The sequence below is a fragment of the Alternaria viburni genome (assembly GCF_023758015.1).
Source record: "Alternaria viburni strain BMP 2772 chromosome Unknown scaffold_4, whole genome shotgun sequence".
Lineage (NCBI taxonomy): Eukaryota > Fungi > Ascomycota > Dothideomycetes > Pleosporales > Pleosporaceae > Alternaria > Alternaria viburni.
Genome location: NW_026055773.1, coordinates 1,551,241 through 1,577,590, shown reverse-complemented (window position 1 = coordinate 1,577,590; position 26,350 = coordinate 1,551,241). Strand labels below are relative to the sequence as shown.

The 26,350-nt window shown below is 52.4% G+C and overlaps 6 protein-coding genes across 6 annotated transcripts; 4 read left to right on the top strand and 2 right to left on the bottom strand.

The window, feature by feature from the left end:
• On the top strand, positions 1 to 1,179 carry J4E79_002807 (uncharacterized protein; the record flags this gene model as incomplete). The annotated part of the gene is made up of 2 exons (XM_049351704.1): positions 1 to 325; positions 377 to 1,179. The coding sequence occupies 2 exons, from the start codon at positions 1 to 3 to the stop codon at positions 1,177 to 1,179; spliced, it is 1,128 nt and encodes a 375-aa protein (XP_049214342.1).
• Positions 1,180 to 10,528: 9,349 nt separating this feature from the next.
• J4E79_002806 (uncharacterized protein) lies at positions 10,529 to 11,290 on the bottom strand (the record flags this gene model as incomplete). The annotated part of the gene is made up of 1 exon (XM_049351703.1): positions 10,529 to 11,290. The coding sequence occupies one exon, from the start codon at positions 11,288 to 11,290 to the stop codon at positions 10,529 to 10,531; it is 762 nt and encodes a 253-aa protein (XP_049214341.1).
• Positions 11,291 to 12,116: 826 nt separating this feature from the next.
• J4E79_002805 (uncharacterized protein) lies at positions 12,117 to 12,516 on the top strand (the record flags this gene model as incomplete). Its single annotated transcript, XM_049351702.1, has 3 exons — positions 12,117 to 12,168; positions 12,221 to 12,228; positions 12,385 to 12,516. The coding sequence occupies 3 exons, from the start codon at positions 12,117 to 12,119 to the stop codon at positions 12,514 to 12,516; spliced, it is 192 nt and encodes a 63-aa protein (XP_049214340.1).
• Positions 12,517 to 13,282: 766 nt separating this feature from the next.
• J4E79_002804 (uncharacterized protein) lies at positions 13,283 to 13,832 on the top strand (the record flags this gene model as incomplete). The annotated part of the gene is made up of 3 exons (XM_049351701.1): positions 13,283 to 13,306; positions 13,357 to 13,714; positions 13,762 to 13,832. The coding sequence occupies 3 exons, from the start codon at positions 13,283 to 13,285 to the stop codon at positions 13,830 to 13,832; spliced, it is 453 nt and encodes a 150-aa protein (XP_049214339.1).
• A 791-nt stretch (positions 13,833 to 14,623) lies between these two features.
• On the top strand, positions 14,624 to 18,964 carry J4E79_002803 (uncharacterized protein; the record flags this gene model as incomplete). The annotated part of the gene is made up of 5 exons (XM_049351700.1): positions 14,624 to 14,835; positions 14,884 to 16,515; positions 16,562 to 17,550; positions 17,601 to 17,935; positions 17,999 to 18,964. 5 exons carry the CDS (start codon positions 14,624 to 14,626, stop codon positions 18,962 to 18,964), a joined length of 4,134 nt encoding a protein of 1,377 aa, XP_049214338.1.
• Positions 18,965 to 19,572: 608 nt separating this feature from the next.
• On the bottom strand, positions 19,573 to 26,337 carry J4E79_002802 (uncharacterized protein; the record flags this gene model as incomplete). The annotated part of the gene is made up of 1 exon (XM_049351699.1): positions 19,573 to 26,337. One exon carries the CDS (start codon positions 26,335 to 26,337, stop codon positions 19,573 to 19,575), a length of 6,765 nt encoding a protein of 2,254 aa, XP_049214337.1.
• Positions 26,338 to 26,350: the final 13 nt, after the last annotated feature.

Here is a 26,350-nt window from a genome sequence, read left to right as displayed (position 1 = left end):
ATGGTACACGGCAGCGTTAGGGAGCGCGAGTCGTTCCAGCACCCGGCCTACTTCCAGCAGTCGCAACCTCGCGCCTTCCCCATGTCGGGTGTTGCCGCCTCCTCATATCCCGTGCATACTCCATCTCAACCTCAGGTCGAGCAGCAGTACCGCCAGCAACAACAGCAGCAACATCAACACCAACAATACACACATCAACCACAACAGCAGCAGCAACGGCCGCAATCGCCGCCCTCACCACCAGCAGAGGAGAAGAAGCCTTCACTGCCTTCTATCTCAAGTCTCCTCGAGTTTGCTGGGAACGACAAGGCTGCTTCCGAGACAGGTAGGCGCCAACCACTGCACCTTCTCTCACTTCCATACTGACTCATCGCAGCTTCCCAAAGTCCTCAGTCACAGCACCGCCAGTCGTCATCGCCGCAACTAAGGCAAGCACAGCAGGGAGGGGCAGGAGCCATGCAGCAACCGTCACAAACCGTCTACGCTCAAGTGCCTGCGCCGAGCAACCCCAGGATGACACTGCCTCCGACACCGCCAATGCACCCAGACGTGGCACACGACGGTACCCAGTCTCCCTCCGCTGCATCAAACCACTCTGCTGCATCCGCGCCCTACTTCGTCGGCGGCTCGCTCAACAACATGGAGCCGCACCAGCAGCGCCAGTCCTTCTCATCGATGCCTCCAATGAAGCGCGATTCGCTGCAGTCGCACTCCATGTCTCCCTACAGTACCTCCATCTATGGCCAGTCGCCGTATCAGTCATCACCAGGCGCTGCCTCTACAACTTCATTCTACTCGCCTGAGCAGCACTCTTACAACAGCACTGCCATGTATGCGCAGCGCCCGCTTCCTTCCAACTTCCAGCCACACTCGATACCCCTGCCGGCTCCTGTGCCCAGCCCGGCTTCGAACGGCTCCAACCCATGGCAACACCACCACTACATTAGCACCTCTAGCCAGTCTCAGTTTCCCCAGTCTCAGGATCGGTACATCTGCTCGACTTGCAACAAGGCCTTCTCGCGGCCAAGCAGCCTGCGCATCCACAGTCACAGTCACACAGGCGAGAAGCCCTACAAGTGCCCGCAGCCTGGATGTGGCAAAGCGTTCAGCGTGCGCAGCAACATGAAGCGACACGAGCGAGGTTGCCACGCGGCTTCCAGTACCACCCTGACGACATAACGAGCTAAGAGCCCTCACCAACTGTCTCACGCAATCGGCCTGACAAGCCTCGACCTACCATGTAGTGGTCCCACCCACGAAATGCTTTGTTCAGCCGCATCTTGCCAACGATACCACTTTCACGCATCGGCGTTTCGGGCGCTTCCCATCTTGTCATGCATTTCACCGGAGTTTCTTTCTCGTGTCACCAACGATATCCTATATCGCTACTACTGCGATAATGTACGCTACCTTCAGTCAACTTTAGTTTCTAGTCCGGTCAGCTGTTTGCTATCGCATCAAGGCGCATGGCATTAGTCCAACAAGCCGCCCTTATTTTCTTGTATTATAGTAGGGATCCTGCATGAGCGAATTCAATGCTCCACCATGCGCCAAAACCGATCAAATCAATACTGTCTACGAAATCCAGTTACTTTCATGCTATTGCCTGTGTTGTTGTGGATTCATTGAGCGAAACGATGTTTCGCATTGCATGTCAGTCGCCTTCTAAACCTAGTGGAAACCGGACACGTCAGAGCCACACTTGACACTTACGACACGTCGAGCGCGCATAGATCGTTCCTGACGGGTTATCCATGTCGTTGTCTTCGCGTAACAATTAATCCGTATGCGAGAGGCAGTCGCCATCGGTCGCCATCACTTCCAAGCTGCTTGCCCACGCTTCCAACCCGGCAAGACCCGCGGTAGTTGATACATCTCCGGGATTACCGCATGTTCCTGGACTATATTCGAGCAGTCATAACGATTTTCTGGATTCCTGCAGATCGTTGGAGTCACTGGGGCATCTCCCGTGTCAATCTTACGTTGGATGCTTATTGCACTGCATTATGATCAGGGCTCAAGTTCAAGGAGACATTTACCCGTCCACTCTTTCCCGGATAGGTCATATCGTTCTGTAAACGACATCTGTGGACCCCAAAACGGTTGTCCATGAAGCCAAGTCCGGACTATCGAACCATTCCGCCTCGCCACGGTCTATATGGATAAAAATATGCATTCGCTCAGAGGCACGTCTTCCCGAGTCCATTACCGTGTCGATCAGTGAATCCCACTCTGGAACGAAGTGAGTGCGCTGAAGGTGTACACGGAGTCAACTGTCATGCGCCGTTAGTTAGAAGACGTGTAGCCTAATGTCACGCTGCAGAAGACGTTACAGTGCATGCCTGTAGGCTTATTAATTACTAGTCTGCTAATCTAATCCCTTTTATTATCTCTAAACCCTAAACAAGATATATCTTACTTATATTATAAACTCTTCTTAGCTTTAGCTTCTAATATTAATAAAAAAGTTATTATTACTAGTAGTAGTAGTCTAGGTAAGAACTCTTTTATAGAGTTATCTAAGAGTATTATATTTACTTTATATAAAAGATTTAATATTAGTACTAAGGCTTATATTACTATAGATAAGATTAGCTATTACTATAAAGTAGAAGTTTACTTATAAGTTGTCTATATTAGAGTAATTATAAGTAGCCTTAAAAAGTATAATAAAGTTAGTAAACTTCTACTTAATATAGAAGTTACTAATAAAATAAGTAGTAAATTCTAAGTAACTAAGGTGTACTTATAGTGTTAAGCTTACTTATTAAGAGATAGAAGTAGTTACTATTTTAAAGTATATAGATAGGTATAGAAAGATTAATATATAAGTGCAAAAATTTTATATACTTATCTTTTTTAGGTATTAGTAGTAGTATATAACTATAATAGTATACTTTAGTTATTAAGTTAAGATTTTTTTAAATTCCTATAGTTAAGAAATACTAAAGCTAAGGCTTACTCGGACACGTGATAGGAGACGTGGAGGCGATACTGTGCCACTGACTCTGAGCCAGGCCATGTCCTCTCCGATTATCGACTGATTTTTAGGGAACAAATTTCTCCGTAATGCAAAAGTCCGCATTCTACTCTAAACGTGGTTGCCAAACGTCGCTTATGCTTGCATGCTGCTGCTTCTTCTATACTGAGCCGTTTGTTCAGAGCTCAATGGCATGACCTCAACAACGCCCAGCGCAGGTCCGATGTTCGGCTGCAGCATACAGCGGTTATTCGGGATCGCATGTGGCTTGCCAACATAGTCTGGCCCCATCCTCCCGCAGGCGTTCCAGCACATGAACGCATGAGCTTTGAGTGACGATCGTCACTTAACTATTCTCCGAACCCCGGGTCTCTCATCAAACCATGTGGGATATCACGGAATAACAAAGTCGTGCTTTCAATAATACTGAAACCAGCATTGCGGCGCCAATCGTAACGGTAACGGCTCGTTAACCAAACTCGTCATGCGGGCTCTCCACCCAGGGGCCGACGTCAACATTGAGTGAGGTCGGTTGCGTGTGGCTCACTGGCTGCCGTCAAAAGGAAAACAAATGGTCTGATTCCAGACCCCTGTCCACTCGTCTATCCGTTTGGCGGAGGAGGAATCCTTTGAATCCTTTGCAACGGACACGACACCGCACAGAGCGCCGCCACGCATTGTCTCCCCACAGAACGGCGAAAAGCAATCCCCTCGGTCGAGGCCCTGAAACTCAACAAGCAATTCCAAGCTCTCGTGCGCATTGATGACGGAGAGTGTACTACTTGCCGGAGGTGTGATAAAGTTTAGCGAAGACGGCCGCTGAACAAGACTACAAAAAGCAATCGCGGGATGGAGATGAAGGAGCGTCGCCTCGTCAGCAGTTCCCTTGATTCGAGCTGGCACACGGTTCCTGCCAATCGGGTTGTTGGTGCAGGTGGATCGGAGCGCCCCTTCAAGCCCTTGGATCGTGCTCGCGAAAGATCTGCGCATCATCTTGGTTTTGCGCAAGTGTCTCAGGTTCTAGTTCCATCTCGCTTGCAATCATGGCGCATCCAGAACGAGAAGATTGATGAGCCTGGCAATACGGGCCATACGGCGACGGCAGGGGAGACTCCAAGCAGCCTTCTAGCACAAAGCCTATGCCTACGCCTACGATTCCCCCAGCCACACAAGAATCCTGTTGCTGCGCGCATCCGCTTACAGAAAACAGTGCGCCAACATATGTTGTCACCATGCGTCTATCAATTCCGACAACCAAGAACCGATGCGCACGCCCAGCGGCGATCAAGGGAACGTATCGTACCATTTTGCCGTCACGACTGGTGCAGTCAAGTATTGAAGGTACCGAGGGAGGGGTACCTTCGTAATGACAGCCACTCAGCGTTGCCTCTAATCAGCACCATCACCAATCAACGAACCTTTGCGTCGGAACCAAACGCGCGACGGTCCATGGTGCCCAGGTGGGATGACGACGTTTTCGAAATAACACCACCACGCAGAACCTCCAACACCTACTTCTGCAGCTGTGCAGGTCAGAGCGCTCTATCATCGGATGCACGCAATCTTGCTCCAGGCAATCTTTCCCTAGATTATCATGGCTGGGCGATTTGCCTGCGAAATTGTTGCGAGATTGTTGCTACTGCCGCCCTACGCGGCCTTGCGAATAGCACTCTAAACTATCAGCCATGATCCCTGCGCGCCAGACCTTCGAGAAGGAGGTTTGCACGGAATTATCCATAACACCGACCGTTGCCCCTCCTCCTCTCCGCTACTCATGACAAGGCAGTCAAGCAGGGACCTTGGACTCGCATCCTGCCGTCGACCAGGACCCCCTCTCATCACCGCGAGCTTCGTCCGAAATTTCCGACAGAGAGAGCAGGTGATGCCACTGTCATGGTAAGACGCGAAGATTTGCCTAAAGAACCGCGATCGACAGCCGTCTGCGCCGTCTTTGTGAGAATTCCAAGTGCCGACAGCTATGGCAGCTATGCCAACAACGGCGGTGCTATTGTGGGTATCTGTGTCGCATTCGTGCTGGCAGCACGTGGCGGTGAGTATCAGCAAGCACCGTATCCCGCAACGAGCCCCAAGCCGATAGCAGTTATCTCGGACATTAATACCAGTCTTTGCGCAGGCCAAACCGTCGGAGCATCCACAGTGTACCAGCATGCTGCCAGAGTCATAGCTGCACCCAGGACACCCAGCCTGACAGCTGTGATCGCCCAATTTCCGCGTCGCGCGAACGCCCACGCCCACCCTTTGCCCGTTCGCATCCCAAAGCACACGAACCGCATTCTAGCGCCAGGCGGGCTAATGCTCCGGGACTAAGGCTTCTTGGGGTGTGATATGACCGTGCGGACGATCAGAGATGGGATGATCCCAGCTTCTAGCCAACATCAAGGCTCGTCCCTGCGCGCCCGCATCGTCCAACTCAGCACACTCACTCTCTCTTCCCGGAACAACGTTTGAGTCAGAAAACAGTGATCACACTCAAGGGCCGACTCGTGGAAAGTACCATTGCGCCATGCCGCCATCGCCGGATCACCTTCGTATTCTCCTTGCGACTCGTTCCGGAACCTGATGCTAGGGACAGCGTTGGGCATCCACCGTTCGGGATCGCCTCACTACCACTCTCGCTACCAAATAACGATATCGCCGAAAAGAGAGTTTCGCCATTGAGCGACGACCAGCGATTGAGTTTGGCTGGCTTGCGGGAACTAGAATCGCGCATATCGCGCAAGACTGTTTCGTGTTGTCCCATGGTTCACGTACATCTCGCGTAGAGAACTTTTACCGGCATGATGCTTGTTTGCAACGTGATTGATGATCAGACCGAAGGATTCCCAGGCTCTACCCTTTCATCTTCGTGCCGTGCTTGTGCGGCGTTCATGCGACTGGGATGCACCACGTCACCGCCTTTCTAAGGATCATATTATGGTTGTTATAGGGACGTGTGTAGTAGGTCCTTTTCAGGCAGGAATGGCCGGGCCACGTGATTCTGTCGCTGCTGGGAACCTCCTTGCCAACATCAGGCACACAACGTGGATGAGCAACGACCGAGGATTCTGGAAAAGCTGGGGTTGACCTGGTTGCGTGCGCGCTCAGGTACAGACGCTGCCCAAGGGGCGCAGATGAATCATGCGGTTGTTCGGGCGACAATGAAGCTGTTGTCTACATGGAGGATGCCTGGTAAGCTTGCAATGGTAATGGTGAGTAGTTCATCGACACAACACGATCTCCATCGTCGATGTAGGGCTGTCTTCTCCTTTGTCATTCTTCTACCGTCATCCTTGCGCGCACGACTCCTTCGCGCCAGCCCCAGCGCACTTGTTGCCTACGCGATGCGACTACTATGCGGTGTGCGAATGTGAGGCTGTCAGCTATCGCCAAATGCGTGCGCTCGCCGAGAAAGAGAAGGAGCGGGTGGCCTCGTGAATCCATCGACTAGGTTACTCCAGGTTACACAAAGTACGCAGCGCAACATGTGGATCGCGAGGAAGTTCCTGCGAAGCTGCCCCGTAAGGGGTATCGCTTGACCTTGCCGAAGTGTTGCGAAAAGTTCTTGCGAAGGAAGTCTATCGGTTCAATATGCCGAAGAGTCGCGAAGAGATTCCGCGAAGCTACTCTACATGTGTACCGGCTGAAGCCGAAAGGGTGCGAAGCTGTTCTGCAAGTGTATCGGTTGACCTTGCCGATGGGGCCCACAGAGTCCCTACGAAGCTACTCCGTAGGTATACCAGTTGAACTTGCCGACCGAAGAGCCGCGAAGAGCACAGATCTGAGCGGCGTTGAGGTCGAGTGACCTGTCTGCGCTGACTTGCAGCCGATCGTCATTACTAATACGCCGCGAAGGGGCGAATGCGTTGGTGTGAAGCCGAACGGACTGGAGAAGATCTGAGCACGTCTCGATATGTGTCCTATTTGGCCGTATGTAAAGAACGTACGATCTATCGAGCTGTACACGCAAGCACAGCCCAAGAGACACGTGGTGTTGACGCAAGCTTGATGCGATGGGGCGTTATGTGGTTTGAGTCTCGGTGAAGAGCTGATAGCTTTGAAGTTGTGTCTGGGTCAGGATCGCCGTTGTGCAGGATGATGGGGCAGGTAACTCGCTCTAGTGCATTCTAGACGAGGAGACGCGTCCTCAGTATTTGGTTTTACTGAGGCAGTTATCGGTCATTAGAACAGTAGAGGTCAGTGTGAGTCTAACGCAGTCCTTCCTACAAGGCCACATGATGTATCAAACGCTCTCAGATCAACTTTTCCAATCAACAAGCATACCAATGATGACTTACAGATGTATACTACATTTCCAACCATTCCAATACCTTGTTGTCTATATGAAGACAAGATCGTTGCACAAGAGGTTCAGTGAATCGTGTAGGCATTCTTTCATTAAACGCAGTGTGCATAGTGTGTACGCCTGGAAAGTAAACACACCTCGCCTAACAACAAGATTAAACACTTAGTGAAGAGAAGAATAGGAGTAAACAACCTAGAAGATTTATTGAGTTCGGTCTTCACACCTACATAGACTGCAGCATACCTGATACCCAGTTCGGTTTCCTCCATGTACCAGAACCCGCGCATGAGCATAGCACAATTCACCACAATCTCATGATGAGCCATTCTTCTTGTCCGTCGATACCAAAGCCCAATGGGGAAGTGATAGATACTACTCATTCGTGGCTTCCAGCATCGAGCTAGGTTTACAGCCCATGGCCTTGCATTCAGTACCAATTTCAACGTCCTTCTTATCTCCTTTGCACTCATCCTCCTTCCTCCCATAGTGCCATCATTAGTGCACGTTCTACTCTAACTCATACGGCGCATGTGGACCTTCCGATTGATCTACTATATCGAGATGTAGCACCAAATTCCCATCATCTCTGCCATCCACTGCATCGTATGGCGCAAATCTGGCCAAAACGATACGGTTTTGTGGTAGGTCAGCGAAGCTGGTCCGATTTTCTGGTGGACCAGAGTCCCCGTACATCTTGCTCCAGATCGGTTGGAGTCCGTCAACCAAAACTGCTTCTGTCGGTGGACGATGTGCTTGCAATTCGGGACAGTCGCGAACTGAGTCCAGTTTTGCCGCCACGCCAAGTATCTGCTCCTGGTCCATGGTGCCCAAGTCGTCATTGAAATGGTTGCCCGCGTAGATAACTTTGCATGTGTATCGCCCGACATGCTGCAGCTCGATGTTGAACAAGAGTAATAGACTGCCGCTATATCCAGTCATCAGTACTAGGCCGCGCCGACAGCTGAAAGGGAACGTGTACGCTCGGTCAGTGGCTACACTAGATAAGGCTAGCTGAGCAGTATTCGTACTACAGTACACGTTATCGAATGACTCCACAGTATCTTTGCCGATGACTACCTGGAGAGGCCGTCGCTTTTCTACTCTGATGCTTGGCTCTTGACTCATAAAGATAACTGTGGATGTGAGTTCTTGAACTCCAACAACCATCAATGGTCCAGAAGAGCGAGCATCGCGGGCATAGCGGTTTGTTCCTGGTGGCCCTAGGCGTACGATAGGGAGACCAGTTCGCGTGTTGTAGTAGCCACAATGCAAATAAGCTATTCCGTAGGGGCTTTCGCCATGGTGAACAATGGGAAGCTCAATCCTCAAGCCTTTGTTCGTCATCGAGTAAGGACTCTGGAAATTGTCGTCAAGACTGGGCATCAAACCGCTGGCCCCTCGAAATTTCGATGGATGTGTAGCCAGAGGCCCACAGAGATCATTTCTCGTGCTCTCAAAATCGAGCTGCCAAGCGAAGAGGGTTTGATCATCAGACCTGTTCATGATTTCTTCCTGTATGGAGTGAGCGAGAGACAATGCACAATCAAAGGTATGCTCATTTTACCTGGAGTCTGAGAAATGCCTTACTCCCCTCTCCATATAGCAAAGGCATGTTGACACCGAAAATTCCGAGGAGGCAATACGCCAAATCCTCCGTTCTAGTCGTCTCGCGTTCGGAGGCCCAAGACATGCGCTGTGCAACACTACACTTCATGACGTCCCCACCGAGCAGTATGTACTTCTCAATACCGGTTCTTTGCGCAACCAAATCAAGCAAAGTGCATTTGTCGCCAATCTTGCTCCAACCGGGTGCTCCATTCACATAGAAAATGATCTCAGACGGGGCTATCAGCTCTTGTAGCGTCCATCCTCTAGTCCACCACGTACTTCCCATCACACGCGCGATAGGTTCCAGGGACTGCAAGAAAGAAGCATTGTTCCCCGTTGACGCACCTGATCGTGCATCCAGTACGTATTGGGAGCCAGCGATCGATCCTGCCCATGCGCCATTGGCGTCTTCTGTTCGGTATGTTGACCAAGTTTGTACGTCGACTAAGTAGGCGTAACAAACTACAGATTTTTGATACCAAGCAAACATTGAGTTGATGGCCTCGGACAGTTCTGCGCTCGACGATTTGTCGATACAGCATGTGTCCACCCACACGAACTCTATCATGTCTTCCAGTGCTTGCTCACAACATAGTTGTATCTTCTTGAAACCAGGCTTCCGTTCTGTGGCTGCTGTCCGGATCTTGAGTTCCTGGTTTCTCATGAATCGAAATCTTCTTTCGGTGGCAGTCGCGCGTTCGCTCATCTCTTGATATGTGACCTCGTCTCCTTCCCATCGATGCGATAGAATGGCATACGGTGGTATTGAAGAGCCCTCGAATTCGTGGAATGTCATATCAATCGCACGGAGTAGGCGCATGTTGCCGTTTGATCCCGTGCACAGCCTTTGGCTGATGATGCTGCTGCGTTATGTGCGAATCCAGTCGTTTGAGCGACCGTGAGTATTGTCAGTGATGCAGAATTTGCCCAAGGGATTCGTAGCGCAACATAGTAAGAGCGGCCGAGAGGTGACGAGGCTAGGCTAACAAGCGTGGGGGCTGAAAGCTGTAGGAGCTGTTCCGCCATCGCGAGGCGGTTGGCCGTCACGACCTCACACTCACGATAATTTCAGGACGAGTCACATGGACTGGAACAAAGCTAGAGATAATAGAAAGTGACCCCCACTAGAGGTGGGATACTTCATTCGTCATCATAGCGTGTGCATTGTATGGAGGAAGGAGCGTTGCGCTGCGGAGACTCAGCTTGGTGGGATCTCGAGGCTCCATCACTAGGCGGCATCACGCATCAACCTCTTACCGACGCCGCAGAGATACTGCAGACGTGCCGAACAATGCGCATATGTGTGTGCATTGAAAGAAGGATACTTTGCTAGTTTCGGGAATCTCATTCACGTGAAAGCTATACAAAGCTTCGAATATCGGATGATTCGAACAGTCATCTAAGGGAAATCCGGGTTCGTATGTTGATATGGTCTTGCTGCACATGCAAATAGCTAGTCAGCTAAAGGCAATGCATGAATACCTGTCGTGGTATTCCTGAATTGACATCATATAGAAGAGCACCGGAAGTCATGGTCTGCACCCCACAGGTGTATTTCGAAGTCCAGCTAAATCACCCTACACGATCCACATGTGAAGGTGTCAAGCGGCATCAACCCTCGTTTCTCATGAACCAATCTAGAGCTCAAGCACTCCATCCTCTTGCTGGCCCATCCCGAACCAGCTTCCAAGGGTGTTCCAGGCACTCTGTTTCTCTCCAGGCAGCTGAACGCCGTCAATCTCCTCTTGAGTAACGCTGTACCATTCATCCTTGGGAATCCATCCAATGTATGCACGGTCTCCGAAGCCTCCAATCCAGTATATCTCCTCGACAACGAGACGGACCCACTTGCTCTCGTGAATGCCACTGCCTGGCAGCCACCATGCAGCATCCGGGTGCTTCTTGACATAGCAAGCCGTGACACCCAGCTTCTTGACAGCATCCATATCGATGTCCTCGAGACGGCCGACGAGCGAGAAGCGAGGGAGCGATGCGGGACTACGCCACTTGTTGTCCTGGGGGTGCCATCGCATGCTCAGGGTGATGTTGGAGCCGGCATCTACGTTCTTGAAGGAGGTCGCGATGGTGATGGCGAGGATGGTCGGGTTGCCTGAGTCGGACTCGCAGTCGCCGAAGTAGTCCATCAAGCCTATGGGCGCGCCGCCGACATCCGAGGGTCGTTGCTCGGTGGTGTGAGAGTCTGGGAAGACGGTAGATAAGGTGCCGATGTTTTCTAGGCGCATGATCCTGCGAGCTTGGACGGCGGACTCGTGGACAGTTGGGATCTTGAAGCCGGATCCATCGCTGGAGGACGGGTTCGCGAAGAAGTGCTGTGGTGATGGCAGGTTGGACGCTGTGGTGACGGAGATAAGGCTTATGAGGGCAGCTTGGAGACGCATCTTGCTACTGCTTGTATCCGAGTGATGCAGAGATGTAACAGGGTGTTTCGAGAGCAAGATCGCTACAGTGAAGCGTCAGTGAAGGTGGTGGCTGATGGCAAACAGCGACGCGTCCGAGCGAAGCTACGGGACGCATCATGCGACACCCAACCGCGGCGGGGATCTCCGACTAGGGTAAAGGTAAAGTCTATTGCGGAAGGCATGACCGTGTCGGGCACAGAGATGGCTCATCCATAAGCATCTAAACACAGCATGACCGCGCTGCTTGATAGTGGCTTGAGGGTCATTGAGAAAGTCGGCGTGTCTAATCTGTTGTCCGTTGTACTTGTTGATGGGTCGCATTATCTTATCTGATCATCTCTGGTAGATGTGGAGGCGAGATCTCCGTCCCGAACATCTAGACGCAGCAGCCTGATAGATGGTAATTCCTGCATCGGCACAGCTATCTAGATGCGCTCTGCCTATTCATTGCTTGTGGGAAGTGTCTATAGTGAATGCATAGTGGCCGTTCCGCTGAGCTCGATGCTCACACTTCGATGCACTAGCGCTGCACGTGATCTCGGCTAATCCGGTGAGCCGCCGTCCACAGCCCTGGAGTCATTTTGACCCTCTCGTCGCCGCCCAGTCATCGAACACCCAACGACCGCAACCTGTACGTATTCCGCCCGCTCCTACGACTGCACCTGCATCAAACGCGAAGCCTTGCGAAACCAAGACTTTCAACTCGCACCCAACACCCGAAACCCCAGAGGTACACCGCTAATCGGACTTTGCCACCACACAGACAACTTCGAACGACTCATCACACCCATCAACAACCGCCAATATGGGAAAGGTTCACGGATCCCTCGCTCGTGCCGGAAAGGTCAAGTCTCAAAGTAAGTCTTGGCTCATGTGGAACGATTGCGAATGTCTGCTAACAATGCATAGCCCCCAAGGTAAGCTTCATCCATCGATACACCCACGCCTCCAGCCGATAGCGACACGTCGAATCACGACCACGATCACGCGACGCCTGAGGAGAAGGACGGATTGATTATGGATGCTATGTGGATGTGATGTGGATGTGGACAGCCGGCTGACACGCTATACAGGTTGAGCCCCAGGAGAAGAAGAAGACCCCCAAGGGCCGCGCCAAGAAGAGGCTCACATACACCCGCCGTTTCGTGAACGTCACCATGACCGGTGGCAAGCGCAAGGTCAGTAGACATCACGCATTTGTATGATTGGCAAGAACTGACACGTCCCAGATGAACCCTAACCCAACTTCATAAGCCAAACACTAGAGGAAGGGCGAACGAAACGAGCACTATGAGCTAGAGAATACGGTCATGAATTCGGTTTCTTCAGGATGGCTATGACTCTGGATCAGAGGGAAGTGGGAATCACGGACGTCGCCACGGCACGTTCCTCAGCAGCAGCATGATCCCACACTTTGGGATGATGGGGGCATATTCATGGCGTACATGTACATTCTGCTTTTTGCACAGCTGCATCACGAATTCTAGCTGCTTGTGTTCCCAACTCTGTCTTGAATTATGTGCCGTGTGTTGTTTCTTGTCGCGTTGGCTGACCCTCCATGCTTCACTCGACCCGATGCTGTGTCCATCCATTCAATCGCGTTTCAATCTCCACTGTGATTACATTATTTCACGTCTTCGAATTGGCACCATCATAGCATCTTGGTCGCATTCAAAAGCGGACAAGCCCGCCCAGCTTGTAAGAAATCCGTCATCAACAACGAAGCACCCTCGGAAGGCTTGCCTTCATCCAGATCTATAAGCTAAGAGCTTTCTAAGCTCTGCATTATCTGTCTTTAGTCCAATCCTCGAGTGCTGCATCGTAGATCTCTTAAGATCATACTGCGGTGGGAACGGCAGGTCCAAGCGGCGATTTACGTCACACCCGAACCTCACTCCACTTGAGCTGTCAGAGCACCAACACCTCCATTTGCAGAGCATCAACAGTACAACACCAACACCAACAGCAAACATGTTCAAGCGATTCTTCGGAGAGGTAAGCCATTCTAGAATTGGCTCTCAGCATCACCTGCTAATACCATCCAGCACGGCGCAAAGAACGTCGTGACACTCTTCCACGCGCCTTCGAACCAAGCTTCCACTCGCGTCCTCACCCTCCTCAAACAAGCCAACGCACAATCCGTTGCGCATGCGACCGAAGACCAAGCCAGCTCCCACAAAGCGCAGGACAAGGCCGAGCGCACAGAGTTCGAGCTTGATGTCACAGAAGCCCCACCCACAACCGACCAGCTCAAGAACATATTGGACTACTTGGGCGGATCAGGCGCCGCAGGCAAGGTTATCAGCGGAGCGGAAAACGAGACTGATGCCATGAGGAGGTTGAAGGCGGACGGAGGCGCGTTCCAGAGACCGCTTGTCGTGGACTGGAATCAGGGAAAAGCTGGTATGTCCGCAAAGGAGAAGAGAGGCTACTCGTGCTAACCCTGACAGTCGCTGGAGAGAATGAGAGCGAGATCATGAAGCTGATACGGTCGGTACCGAAGGAGACGGAGAAGGTGTAGAGCGTGGAGAGATGCGATCTGTACTATACCCACTCCACTCAGCCTGTGATTCCGGATAATACATACGGGAAAGTACTATTGGCTTTCGAAATTGCCTCTGAACTCGGTATGTCTCAAGGCTTCACCGCTCAGTAGCTCAGGAAGAGACGTTTCGCTAGGCGGCCGGTAGCTGCGTCCCGAGGTCGCTGGTAAGACACTGATGCAAACACATGCATATGCAAAAGAGTTTCCCAAGAGAAGCTTCTTCCAACATTCCCTAAGGTGTAAGTGTTGTACTTTTTTTACTGCTCGTCGCGTCCTTGTGCTTCACCATGTCGAAATCCTCGGTGACTATATCTTTCTGTTTCTGTTCTTTTCCAGTCACTCAGCATCTCTACAAGTCACGCCAAAGCTATATAGTTGGGCCAATAGCATGAGCGGAAGAGCGGCGCGCGGAGATTTCGAGCGTTGGTCACTCACGCTCACCTCCTCTTTCTGGCGGCGCCAAGACTTGTTGCTCCTTCCACCTCAAGCAGCGACGAACTCTTGTTTATCGTGCACCCTCGCGCTTGCCACAAATCTCTCAAGTATTTTCAACCTCGCGTTCTCCATCGCAGTTGCTAGTTTCCAACGGCATTCCCCTGCTGCAAACACCACCTCCAGTTGTTCCACGCCTGCTCACTCGCACCTCCCTTATCGAGCCAGTAGTGAGTTCAGCTATGTCGGACACTGCCCAACCGCCGGGAACTCCACCCGCTGCAGACACGCAAACCGCAACAACTGCAGGCGAGCAGCCTGCGTCCCCCACCGATATGAACAACACTGTCGTCGACCCAGTCAACCATGCAACTAGAGACCCCAAGTTCAGCCCGGGAGCCGGCCAAGCGTTCTTTTCTACCGAACTTGGTACCCGCGCTCCCCGTTCACTAGGTCCAATTCGTGCGCCCGTCATCGCACGTAGCGTCCAAGGTCCTGCGGCTGTGGTGCAAGCAGCGACCCATTGGCAGGTAAAGTACAAGAATCAGTGAGTAACCTTTCGCGTCCCACTCGAAGCCCACGCTGACTCAAATAGGTGTCTCTGCATTCTACCCTCACAGGGGTGGACCGTGGAAGACCTATGGGATGCCGAAGATGTCCACATCGAGGGCAGGAAATTCTGCGAAGAGATGTTGACCTTCATCTCCCGAAACACCTACTACGCGGCGGACCGATTCGCTAAGGATTGGGCGCTCGCGCATCCAGATCGAGTCGACTTTATCGGGCTTCAGATGGGCAACGTCTACGACATCAACGATCCGCTTGCCATCGTCGACCAGATCTTCGTGTTCGGCGAGCCTCTCGGGTTCCCTCGTGTATTCCTCTGGCACGTCGCTCATATTCTGATTACTACATGGATCGAGATGAACAAGGCGACTAACGAGACACTGCGCGAGAGCCTGACGCCACAAGCACGCACTTGGGGTCAACAGTCCACCAATGAAGCAACCCAGCCTTCGTCCACCCTTGTCGAGATGTCTACAGACAAGAAAGGCAGTAAGAAAAACCGCAAGATCACACGATCTCGACCCAGCAAACTGACCACATCGGCAGAGCCTTCGTCCGTCGTCGATAAGCCAGACCATGTCGCGAATGAGTCTTCCGGAGTACCAGATCAGCCCAACATGCGCTATGCTCCTCAACGCATCCCGTCGCAGGGTCTTGTTCAGCGTGGGGGCCATTCTGCTCCATTGAGGAGCGGCGATATGGGTGTTCCGGCGGGGCCCTCGAGACCGTCACCCAACATGCATGCGCTATCCTTGAACATTCCAAAATCCAATCGTAACATGAACTCCGGATCCTACGTTCAGCAACACGGCTGGGTCGAGAACAACAACCGCACTGCATATGGTCCATACCCACGACAGCCTTCTGGCGCTATGCCTGCCATGCAGTCACCTCACTTCCTACCCCCGCAAATGGCACCGGGCCAACATATCGCTCAGCCAATGATGTCGGGTGTAGTTCCGTATGTTCAGGTGGTCCATCATGGCTTTGCTCTCCAGCACCCCGACCCTGGCCTGATGTCTCGAGCACAACTCAACTACCAGCAGAACATGATGCAAGCTCAGCCAATAAACCCTATATTCACGCAGCAGCCACACAGCCAGCACGTCTCGATGGGCGACATGACTAACAACATGATGCTTCAACATCAGGATCCTCGTGCGCCGGTGCCCCGTCGTTCCAATCCACCGCGCAACCCCCAAGAGCTCTACGATCCTTACGGTGGCAACAACCCTAAGTTCAACGGTGCCCCGGGTCATAACAACATAGGCCGGAAGGGTGGTAACAGCGGCTTCGCCGCTCAGTCTGGCCGTGGCCGCAAAGTATCCAACCCAGGCGGGCGAGAGTCATATAACAGGTCCAACGCTGATTACAGCGGCATCGTTCCATCTGGCGGACCTCGATATGCCGACTACAACAATCGACGTCGCCCATCGGAAGACGACCCGGCTATCACTGGCGACTCCGTCTCTGGTTGCGGTCATACATGGATTGGACCCAAGAACCAGACTGTCACCGAGCTTTGGATCGGAGATTTGTTACCCGATACCGGCGAGTCTGAAATTGCACAGATGTTCAAGCAGACGATCGGCATTAATCCTATCGCGGTCTCCTTGAGGGGCAACAAGATCGGTGCAAGTTCTATTCATGCCTTTGCTACGTAAGTCAACTCGCTGTTGTCTCTGTGTATCCGCTGACACATCTAGATTCGTATCAACTGCAGACGCCAGCGTAGCCTTGGGCATTAATAAGTTTAATCCTCACGTACGTGGAGTCCGACCCGTTGTGACGGTACCAAGGCGATTCTACCAGAGGGATATACCATCGAGTTCAAGCTATTTCGATCAGTCACATACTGGGCGTGATGCTTCACGCATGTCGATTCAGAAAGACGACAAGCCTGTCACTGATGTAGAGTCAAATGCACCTACAGAGAGCGCCAAGGCATCGTACTCTCCCCAGGATGCTAGAAGCGGCCTGTTGAAGAAGCCATCCCCGCAGTTGGACGTTCCTAGCTATCCAGAGACAGGAGACGTCAAGCTCGAGATGCCCAAACATCAGCAGAAATCTCCTACAAAGAAGAACAAGGGCAAAGGTAGGCGCGAATCGACAGTCAAGAACACCGGTGCAGCCGATGAGAAGACGAAAGCTGCTGCGAAGCTGAACTCTGATGGCCCAGCTGTCACGAAAGAGGAAGAGACCAGCACAGAGTCTACCAAAACCATCACTAGACCTACGAAGCCAGCGACTGTCGATGGGCCTACTCCTTCGGCTGAAGAACATAAACCCTCTCCCCCCGAATCTACACCAGCGCTAGACCAGCCGGAAAATGTAGCCGACGCTTCTACCGTACCGCCACCCAAGGATTCGGAGACGCTAGAGGCAGGACAAGACGTCAAGACAACACAAAAACAGCGTGACACTGACGTCCCTCTCAACTTCGCGGGCGCCCTTGCTAAGAATCTAGAGACTAGACCTGACGCTACTTCCATCGCTAAGGATAGTGAGAACACAGGTGGTGGGCCTTCGAGTACAGCTCCGATAGAATCGCCTGCGCATTTAGCAGACAACGACGTCTCGGACGATGAGGCCAAGAACGACACTAGCTTCCATTCTGCGCCAGAAATCCAGCCTGAGTCTGTGCAAGCGCAGCCGCAACCAGAGCTCCAGGACAAGGCGATGACTACGAACCATGGTACTGCGACCCCAACCCAATTCTCATATAAAACGTCTGACAGTACATAGAAACCACAAAGTCGCCGTCTATACCTACAGAGACCAGCCTGAATAAATCCCCAACACTGATCACCCCGCGCAATACTACTCAGTCTGATCCACCTGTAGCTGCGCCGACAAAAGGAGATACCGCGCCTCAGCTTCCAGCGTCGGAGAGTACACAAGATCCTACAACAACCGCTACTGCTCAAGGAAACGAAGAAATGTCAACAGCTGCAGAGACCTCACCCGTCACTGCAACCAAGAAAGCTGGCACTCAGCAGATGCAGTCGCTCCACCCGTTCGCGAAGAGCAACAAGTCTCAGGCCAAACGAGAAAAGGAGGCTAGAAAGAAGCAGCAGAGGGTGAGTCTTGCATGTACGAAAGAACATGAAACATATACTGACTTTGGCTTTTCACCTCTACAGAAAGAAGACGCTGATCGGGTCGCTAAGGCGAAAGCTGATAAGGCCATATCCTCGCAAAAGCCCAACGACGGTCCCTCCGCTCAGCGTGAGACTGGGTCTCTAGGAGACTCTGTGAACTCACCTGGAGCTACAGATACAGTTGCTCAACCAGAAGCGGCCAACTCAAAGACTGGCGGTGATAGCACCACAGGAAACAAGAAGTCCAAAGGCAAGGCAAAGATGCAGCCAGCTGGTACCAGCTCTGCCGATGGCGAAGACAAGGCTGTTGCCGAATCGGAGAATGTTAAACTCAATGGTAATATCAACGATTCCAAGGATGTCTCTTCAGTAACTCACCAGGCGGAAAAGATGGAGGCCTACCTCGCCGCGCCAGCCAACCAGGGATCTTCGGGAGACTCTGGGGTAACCCCAGCTGCTGAACCGACCCCATCAACTCCACCATATGTCCCTTCAATTACCCCAAAAACACAAGGCTCCTCCCAGAAGATGCCCGCCCAGGAAGTAAATGATCCCCATAACCTCACTTCCAATCAACAAACTCACGTTCCAGGTCACTCTCGCCGCTCTTCCGCTTCCACGCTAGTCGGAGAAGAGCGAGTGTTGCCGTCTGCTTTTACCCCTCCTGCCCCTACCCACCCGGACTCCTCGCGAACCGTCTCTCCTGATGAAGCACCCCAGCTCGACGCCACCCCGACTGTAGCACCCAAGAAGAAAAAGAAGAAACCAAAAAAGAAGAAGACCGCACCCGTCCTCCCTTCAGTTGACCCCGACCCCCCCAGGGACGGGGACTATCATAACTATGATCCTTTTTCGTCCCAAATGAGCCACATAGATGCTATTCGTCGGGCTAACAAGTACGATACTACCTCTTACTATGCGGTTACAAACGCGCGAATGGAGAGGGATGCTGAAGAGAGCAGAAGGGCTGCTCGAGCCCTTGCGGATCTGGATGAACATGCTAGCTGAGGAACGAAAAGACGCTGGTCTGTCGTCCAAAACGTGTACGTTTCACTCAACCTTCAAGCGCGATGTAGCTAATTGTGTTCACAGCTTGAAATGACCGCTCAGGTCGAGGCTTGATGGGTAGATGTGCCTGACGATGGACTTAAGAGGCTGGAGCTTGGGAGAGGGATGATTTTGGCTTTGTTCTTGTTCTTATTATTCGCTCATGGTGTATAGTTGATGAGGCTGATAGCCACATCCCATACTGCGAAGGCTGGTATGGTTTGCCTATCACCTGCTGGAGACGGAATGAGAACATATAAACTTCTACTTGTCTGCATGATTTCGCGTGATTTATGCTTTAACTTGTTGCGCACCCCTCATTTATGGGAAAACACTCAACATTCTAGAGCCAACGTTGACATTAGCTACCTTCTTCGCATCTTTCGACGTTAACGTAGGCTGCAGACGTGTTCAAATTGTTCCTTGTTTGAGAAGCTCGCATGGTGTTTAGTTGATCAATCTGCGCATACCTGGGAAGCGTGATTGTTTCAGTGTGATTCTTATTATACTCAAGTAATCTGAGAAATGCCAGTGTACGCCGTTTTCATGCTGCTAAATCCAAGGCGTTACTAAACTACCATGTCGTACCCGTCGTCCTCTCCCTCCTCATAACGAAACCCAGCGTCGCCATAGCCATAGACATCATGAAGCGCAGCCTGGAACGCTTCTATCCCCCTTTGTAGTCTTCCTCGTTCTTCCTCCACACCCTCAATATCAAACAGCACCTCTCTGCGCGCATGGCCCTGACCAAACCATATAGATCCAGCGCTCTCGCTCCAGTTCGTCTTCAAGCTGTCTTCCAGGCCGCGTCGGCAGAAGGCTAGGAGATCTGCGTGTTGTCTCTCTGGGGGCGGCGCATGTGCGTCGCCGGCGTAAGAGAGGATGGTGTCTGGTGTTGCGCCGCGGAGAAGGTCGGTGATAAAGATGCTGAGCTCGCAGATGTAGGTGACTAGTGGCGGTGGGTTGAGATGTGCGGACGGCATGGTGCGGCTGCATATGTACTCCAGCGGAGAAAGGATTAATCTGAGAGCTTGCAGCATGTGTGTGAGCGCGGCGAGGACGCAAGGTAGCTGGAGCAGATGATGGTTGTCTTTCAGCTGTTCTGTACCCCGGATGAAGGCGTGTGAAATCGATACGATGCAGCCGACGGTTGAAGCGAGACTTTCCGGCTGAGTGATACGCAGGTCAAAGATCATCGTGTCTAGGATCGCGGGGAGTGCTTGCAGTATGGGCCTAGCGATGGCGAAAGCTGTGCTTGATGAGAAAGCTTCTTCCAAGTATGCGGGAAGAATGCCTTGTAGCAATACCGATCGTAGTGCGACCCTATCGCCAGTTGGCGCCTCATCGGTGCAAAGCGCAGTCTTGAGCTGGTTGACCAGATAAGCCTGTTGATTGTCGGCAGCGGCTTGTTGTGCGACGGTCTGGATGAAGAAAGACAGCTGTTTCGCAGTCCCTGCATCTGACAACTTCGGGGCGTATCCACAGAGGCGTGCGACCACGTATGTGGGATCACCGGCTGGTAGTGGGAAGGCGACCGAGTCTGTGAAGAAAGGCAGGACAGGGCAGATGTCGTTCGTGTATTGCTTCAGGAACTGTACGATCTTTTGCACGAATTCGACGTATGCGCCGGTCACCGTTGTGCCTTGGCGGAGCTGCTGGTAGTTGTACTTCATAGATGTCATGAAGTCCTTCAGCATTGATGCGTACAGCCGTTTCATTTCGCCGAGACGTGATGGTTCGGCTCGGGTGATGGCGTGGATGTCGTCGCGCATGTTGGAGAGAATGCTGGAGATGAGAGCAAGGCGTCGCGTGCGCAGAGTGTCGGCAGTGATGTCCCATTTTCCAGTCTCTAGATCGCGGAAGAAAGGTAGGTTCTGCATGAGCGGGTGGTGCTCGTCCGTTTGCGCGATGGCGTGCAGCAGTCTGTGCTGGAACCTCAGCATCGACTCTCGCTCGACCAAGCTTACCATTAGAGCCTGGAAAAATTCATGTCGATGCTCTTCGTACGCGGCTGAGTTACAGTCAACGAGAGCAGCCATGAAGTATGGACCGAATTTGCGCGTCTGTTCGGTCTGGCGTAACTGCTTCCACGATACCTGGCTAAACGAATCGAGATAGTACGACCATGATCTTTCACCCGATAGGACCTGTCCTTCTGCAATTCGAACCCATGTATCGATGCAATCCATGAGCAGGTTATCATCTGGCGAGTTTTCCGCGCCAAATGCGTTCGACAGTAAGTGCCAAAGTGGAGTCTGGATGAAATCCAATCCCGATTGTTGAACGGTCTTTGCGGGGACATCGACATCCATATCTTCCAGATCATCCATATCAGGAAAGTCACCGTAGTCCTGGCTTTCCTCGCTTGTCTGTTGACTTACGTCTTTCTTCATGTTGGCTTTCTGAATCTTCGCATAATCCTGAAGGACCTTCATGACGTCGCGAATAACGTTGACGAGTCGATGATCTTCCAGATGAGGGAGCTCCAAAAGATGCATGACGTCGGAGTCCACCAAAAATTCCCTTAGGGATGATTGATCTTTTGCATGTTGAATGGCCCTGCTCATCCCTGCAATGCAGTCTCTTAGCGTCGCAATGACCTGACCCTGGTTCTTTTCCATCGTTTGACGAACCATGACGGCAGAGACATCAGTAGTGCCGTCCAGAACACCAGACTTGAGATAGTCGTCAGCTTCGGTCTTTGCCAACTTGTACTGAATGAGCGTTTGGTGCATGATGTCTTTGTGCCAGGATGCAAATGGCCGTGCAGAGGTATATGGCTCTTCGGTTGATAGCTGATACGTAGCAAGGTTGGCCCAGGCTCGAACACTGACTCTACATGCTTCGCGGTGAGAGCTCTCGTGATTGACTAGGTCACGAATGTGATCAAGCTTTGGCCGACAAGCGGGTGGCGCAGCCCAGTATAGCGTTGAGAGTAGGTCATGGTGATTGCGTAGCGCTGCGAGATTTTCTTCGTCCAGGGGCTGGTCCTTGGGGTAAGCACGCCCATGATTAGGTAGAGAGCGGAAGACAAAGCTACGAATCTTCTTCTCGGGATAGGCAGTACTCATACCCTGAAGACCTAGAGCGAGACACTTCAGTGCGATGTGAAAGGAGTTCTCATTCGGCTCGACGTTGAGTGATGGAGCAGTGGCAAGGTCGTTGAGAAAGGGTACCGACCCAGCGCCTACTTCACGTCGTAGGCTTTTGAGTCCATTCTTGCCAAAGAAATCCAAGACAGCGTTGAGCATCAACTCCGGACGTCTCCAATGCCAATGAGCAATCAACCGGTGGCATCTTGCAAGATTGGCGCGGACGTATCCATTCAGCGACGTGCTGTGCTTCCTGTACGTACTCGGGTATAACTCGAATAATCTGCGTAAGAGATCTCGAATGCAAGCCCAGTTGTCGCTTTGGAAAGTCTCCCTCCGACTTCTAAGCGGTATGCCGGACGAATCGATCTCGTTGTAGGGAAGGAAGGTGAACATCGTGGCCCAGGTAGCCTCGAAGGCAGGTAAAGTAGTAGCGCTGCCCAGCTTGGAACTAAGCTCTTGACTGACCAGATCCCAGAAACCCCATGCTGGTATGTCCATCTCCTCCAAAACATGCATGCATATGACCGTGCTCTCAACAATCACGTCGGTATCTTGTATACCCTTCTCGCGTACGGAGTGTCGCTGGTTTTGTTCGAGAAAACTACCAAGACTGGGAATGCCGTGTCGCATCAAGTGAGCGACGATAGTCTTGGACAAGCTTTTGGCAAGACCGATAACACCGACTTGGTTTCCTGGAGCAATGGTAGGATGTTGAGCGATGTGGTGGATTTGAAGGCCAATGACAAGAAGGTATGCCATAGCACGGACCACACCATGAGTATGACTAGGATCTTGGCCGTTCAGGGTACCTTGAGCAACCAACAAGCTGTCAAAGATTGTTTGGCATAGCCGCAACAACTTGGCCACACAGTCATCTCGATCGATGGGATCCAAAAAGCTGAGATGGTGGGTAATATAGCTGATAAGTGATCGTGCCAATCGAGCTGAGTTCAGCGGACTTTCGTGGACTGATGATGACGTATCAGGGTCGGGTCCATGGACTTCAACAGGTTCTGATACCGCTTTCACAAGCTCTTGTAGCCTAGAAAATGTTTCATCATTCCATGGGCCACATCTGACTGACAGAGCGCCATGGCTGATGGTGCAATGGCCGGCCAATTCATCGAGGTCACGGCTACCGGGCTTGCTGACAAGTAGAGCTTGGCGAAACTCGTCAGCCCCGATGAACGTGGAAGAATGGAAGTACGTGTCGGTGGCTAGAGAGTATACATCGAACGTGATCGGGTAACGGGTGCCATAAGGACCCAACCCGTGGAGTACGGGCAAGCCGTCTTCCGTGTCGACCTCTTGTGGTTGAGGAGCGTCGGTGTTCTTGAGGATCTCGTCAACTGCTGGCTCGCTTGGCTGGCGGTATTCTCGCGCATCGACATCAATTCGTTGCGCTTGTACCTTTCGCTTCAAGCGTCTGCGAACCGGAGGTTGTTGTTTGCTTGGACCTTCAGTTTGGCCTTCTCCGACGTCTCTCGCGGAGGGAAGGGGCGGCAGTTCGGTATTGTCATCTGCGAGATACCTCGCCAGCTGTGGGTTTACGAAAGGCTGTTCGCTAGGCAGCTGAAGACCAAACTGCTGATCGACACGCAAGAGGCCCTTCTCGAATGCGATTTTCCTGTGGCCACGGCCAAAGTCGTTCTCATCGCCTTCAAGTTGCGCGGTTCTGAACGGAAGAGGCACCTGACGCCCAGCTCGTCCTGGATCCTTGCTTGATTGGACATGTTTCTTTCCTCGTTGCGTAGATTTCCTGACCTGGGTCGTAGAGCGCTGGAAGATATGGAGGCCTGCGGGGATGCTTTTACGTGGGCGTGTACGGGACACGTCCGTCCCGGCTTCAGATTGTACCTCAGTGCCCTTCGCAGATGCGGTGTCAGCTACTGGAACCTGCTCGGCATGCTGCTGGTTATCGATCCGATCAGCCAAAGGATGCCGGGATCTCCTTTTTTGCGATACGACATTTGCTCTCGGTTTCAGTGTTCCCCGTTGCCACTGTCGTAAAGTGGTATTGGCCTCTTCTGTGTCTTCAGTGTTATGCAGTCGTATCTGCTTGTCATGTGGACTTTGACGGGCTAAATCTGGTCTTTGAAGCGCTTGCCGTCTGGCGATCCTAAGGAACTGCGGCATCTTACTACTCGGTCGAGAAGGCGAAAGATCAATGTCAATGACACTCATGGCAGGTGGTGGGGTTCTGCGTGATTTCTTGGAGTGGCCATGCTTCCTGTTCGAGGATTGACCACCAGACGATCGTTTCCCAGAGCCAACGTTCTTTGCCAACCCGTCTGATAGTCTGACTTTCTTGGATTTCGCGAAAGCGTCTGTAAGTTTGGTCTGCTTTCTCCGCTTTGATCCAGTCCCACCGAGCGTAGGGAGTGGTAGACGGTCGTGTTCCATGTCGGACAGGTTGTCATCGGCATAACGATCGTCAAACATTGCAGCTAACGCAGAGGCGTCGGCCACAGAGTCTTGCACCCTTTGCAAAGGCCGGGGCTCAGAAGCCATGGGCCCGTCATCTGAATCATCAGATATGACAACAGGAGCTTGCGAAGGCGTGTTGGAAGCTGAACTTTGTCGAGGTCGGCCAGCAGGTCTCATGATTCTCTGAGCGACTCCACGAACAGGCACTGTTGGCTCGGGGGAAGCAGCTGCATTGATACGCGCGCGTTCCCGCTCGCGCTGTTGAGCCTTCCGTCGCTCTTGTGCCTGGCGATCGAATCGCAGCCAAGAAGCAGGCAAAACTCCCTTGATCTTTCGGCCCACATGACGCATGTCATCGTCACTCTTCTCTGCCTCACTAGCAGAGCCTGCAGCCGAAGATGAGCTGTCCGTTATCACTACCCTTGTTGGCCGACGCAGTTCTCCACCGGATCTTTGTATGCTGCGCGGGGCAGGCTCGGAGTCTGAGCCCTGGAGCATCTGAGGGTCTTCTTGCATGACAGACGACGTAGACGGCGTCGGCAAGTTTGGAGCAGGAGTTGATACACGCAGCATAGCTGGACGGCGAGCTGACGTGGTTCCATGTAATGGCGGACTACTTGAATACGGCGGCGAGTTCGGAGGTATGGACCAAATATCGCGTCGCATATCACTGTCTTCAAAAATGCTTGTCGGTGCCGCCGCTACTTGTGTGGATGAGAAATTAGGCTTCCTACGCTTGGCTGCATGAGGGTGACGGAGCTGTGTAGAAGGAGGACGTCTGGCGGGACCAGAAGTAGGCCGATGAACGAGATCATTTCTTGGACGTGGCAGCACAGGTGTAGAGACGGGTATCTCGACCTCGGGAGGGCTGCTTGTGGGGCTTTGATCGGGATTGAACTCCTGTTCTTGCGACTCATCGTTTGGCTGTCTGTGATGACCCTGAGGGGAACGTGAACGTTCTCTTCGCACCGGCTTGAGGCCTCTACTCTGTACTTCTCTCCGATACATCTCACCCTCCAACGCATATGGGTGCATTTGGATGGGCTTCCGTTGTCGAAACTCGCGTCTTGCCCTATCATCGGCGATTTGTCTTTGTAGAGCCGTTGCGGATGGTATGACAACTTGAACTGCCGTACGACGATGGGGCTCAGCGAAAGCAGGAGGGGGCGATTCCAGGTCCGAGGGCGGATCTGAGAGATCATCGTCGGAATCATCGGACAACGGCGCGATGCCGAACTCTCTGAGTATGCTTGAAGCATGTGTAGAGGTTTGAGGTTCCCCGGGGACAGTTGATTGTATCGGGGTAATCGAGGCATCGGAGAGGGGCACAACATGGCCGTCGTCGAGTTGAGGTATGGACACGGCAGAGCTTGGCTGGAGAATCGGGGATGCCAGGCGCTGTGACGACGGAGGTGGTACAGCCTGTCGGTTTCTAGGCGTAGGTGAGCCTAGCAGCGGATCAGGGCTCTCGGTGGGCTCTCTTCTTGTACTGCGCGTTGATTTGGGCGTGAAGGGAGATGGCGTAGGGCGTCTCGGCGAGCTGTGTTTGGTAGGCGTGGCGATGCCCGTCTCTTGCTTCTCTATCCCATTGATGCCTTCGTCGGCATACTTCTCTTCTCCCTCCTCTTGGTTGACTCCGTGCACCTCTTCCGTGGGTGCCTCATGCCGTCGGACCGGCGCGATGCCATCTTCGACGCGTTCGACGCGTCCACTCAGGCCAACACTCTGCCTGGAACTCTGACTCTCAAGCTGAGACTCGTCTTCTTCCTCATCCGAGTCCTGGACAAAACCTTTCTGTCGCCATTTGGACATTTGGACGCGCCTG